The 2,495-nt window shown below is 53.5% G+C and overlaps 1 protein-coding gene across 1 annotated transcript; it reads right to left on the bottom strand.

Moving 5' to 3' along the window:
- Positions 1-580: 580 nt before the first annotated feature.
- LOC123041394 (WAT1-related protein At1g68170-like) lies at positions 581-2,271 on the bottom strand. The gene is made up of 6 exons (XM_044464014.1): positions 2,028-2,271; positions 1,783-1,845; positions 1,574-1,693; positions 1,059-1,476; positions 821-972; positions 581-737 (listed from the first exon to the last, which is right to left on the bottom strand). The coding sequence occupies exons 1-6, from the start codon at positions 2,225-2,227 to the stop codon at positions 581-583; spliced, it is 1,110 nt and encodes a 369-aa protein (XP_044319949.1). The 5' UTR covers positions 2,228-2,271.
- Between the last annotated feature and the right edge of the window lie 224 nt (positions 2,272-2,495).

The raw sequence follows: 2,495 nt of genomic DNA, 5'->3' as shown, positions 1-2,495 counted from the left end.
GTAACCTCATTGACATGTTCTCCATCTGATTTGTCGTATACCTAACTAACTTGGATGCTAAATCTAAAAAAATGAATGGATGTCTCTTGAAGCAGAAGGCATCCACGCATCCACGGGCAAATGCAAAAAGTACGGCGCTCACCCTAAATCTAAACTCCGAAGAAGATATTTAGCAAGTGCAATGGCAAGAAGGGTGACGATAATGGGAAAACGCAGGTGCTTCCATGATACAGTTGTCTAGACTGCAATCGCGAGCTGAGATGTGGTTGTTGTCTTTGTCGTTAGATTCTTCTAAAGTTATAGTGGGGTGTTGGGGTCTCATTTGTGATGTTGTGACCCAAGTGTATGGATGATTCTATATTGGGTGTGTTTGTTGGATGATCCTGTAATTCATAGTCCGGGAGTAGTTCGCATGAGTGGATAAATTTGTGAAGGTTTTCGCCTGTTTTTTATTAATTAATCGAGCAACTCTCTTTTTAAATAGTGGACAATTAGTGGACGAGGCAAAACTTTTGCCTCCATTTAGAAATAAAGAAAATCTTGACTGGCAAAGTGTACGCATGATCTTATTTTCCTTTGATTATGCTTCACCGTTAGGCTGTGGAAGGGACCCCTGGCCCAACTCGTCGTCTTGATCAACAAGTTTCGGCGCATCGGCTTCTTGTTCATCTTCCTCTCTGGCCTTGCCCCACAGCACCATGTACAGCCCCGCCACGATCAGCACGGCACCAAGCACGCTGCACGCACAACCACCCGTTAGAAACTCAAGCAGACACCACCATGCATGTTGTCGAGGCATGTGAGTTAAACAGGGGATCACATTCCGATGTGCAGGGCCTCGTCAAGGACGATGGAGCTCATGACCGCGACGAAGACAACGATGAGAGGTCCGAACATGGCGACGTAGAGGGGCCCTTTCTTCCGCAGGCACCACGACATGAGCGGGAAGGCGGAGCCGGACGCCACGATACCCTGGACGTACCATACAGATCAACAACATGAGAAACGTGGCACGGGCGTGAAGGAAGCAGTGGCCGATCGATCAGCCGCCTGATTACCGCGTAGGCCGACGAGTAGAGCCTGATGTTGAGCCCGAGCCTCCACTGCTCGGCGTCCCTGTGGATGCAGAGCGCGAGCAGCGTGGACTGGACCGCGCCGAAGAGGCACACCAGCGCGGCGATCGAGTAGTGGCACGGGTAGACCTGGCCGACCTTGGCCTGGATGGTGAGCCAGATCGCGTAGCTGAAGCAGCTGGTGATGGCGAGGAACGAGCCGAGGATCCGCGGGCCCGCGGCCGGCTGCGGCCGGAGCTGGCGGTCGCCGGTGGCGTGGCTGAGCCCGGTGTGCGCCATGCGGCGGAGGAACATCATCTCCGGGCCCTTGTAGAACGTGAGCAGCATCGCGCCGCCCAGCCCGACCAGGGTGCCCCCCAGCTTCGCTTGGCCGCTGGGCTTTCTGAGCTCCAGAGTCTCCATCCTGTATGTTGTTCCATTTTCCAAGTGGGAAGACTAGTACGTAGTATCCAGAAAGAAAATGAGATTTACAGAAATCTGTGACTAGTATGATGACCGACCTGGTCAGTATAGCGACGATGAAGGTGGATTGAGGGGTGAGGTTGCTGAGAGCCGTGACGATGGTCGTCGAATTCGTGAGCTTGATGGCAAGCACCAGAAGGTTCTGGTTAATGGTGATTCTGCATTTCTTGGATGGGATCGATCAAAGAACAAAACACAAAGTCCAGAGCATTTGCCAGCATGGTCGTCAAAGAGGAGAAGAAGTTACCCGAAAAGTCCACACAAGAATAACCCTGTGACAACCTTGACGGTTAGTGGTGGCCGTTTCTTCCTAGAGATCACACGACACGACAGCCGCGTTAGCCAGTAGTAAAATGAAACAAAGGTTGACCACGTTCTGGCAGACTATATGCTCCACTCATCACTGGCTATCTTGTGAGGCATCCCGGCAGCTGCAGCAATGCGCAGCTGTATATTTGCGGCTGCGGAGGAGGCAAGGATTAAGGCACGCACCTCTCGATGAGGAAGGCGAGGGGGCAGAGGAAGGCGGCGCCGAACATGAGCCTGTAAGCGACGAGGACGCGGACGTCCATGCCATCGTCCAGCGCGAGCTTGATGAAGATCTGCAGGGCCGAGAAGATGAACTCCACCACCACCATGGCCGCCACCGGCCTCGCGGCCTCCAGCACGCCGCCTCCGACACCGATCCCCATGCTCCTTAGACCTTACGTGGACGATATGTATCGAGCTCAGGAACTACTAGCACGCATGCGTCCGACAAGCACGAGAATGTACTACACAAGTAGTGTATATATCTGTCCTCCTAGCGGTGCTAGCCAAGCGCACTTTCTTGTTTTCGGGCGTCCTGCAACAACAACACCGATGGAATCCGTACGTGCACGGACAGAGAAGCGGTGACAAGCTGACATCACATCATAGCGCACACAAATGCTGCACGAACCGGCGGTGCGTCACGGCGTG

The sequence above is a fragment of the Triticum aestivum genome, chromosome 2B (genome assembly GCF_018294505.1).
Source record: "Triticum aestivum cultivar Chinese Spring chromosome 2B, IWGSC CS RefSeq v2.1, whole genome shotgun sequence".
NCBI lineage: Eukaryota > Viridiplantae > Streptophyta > Magnoliopsida > Poales > Poaceae > Triticum > Triticum aestivum.
This window is presented reverse-complemented; position numbering and strand designations above follow the sequence as displayed.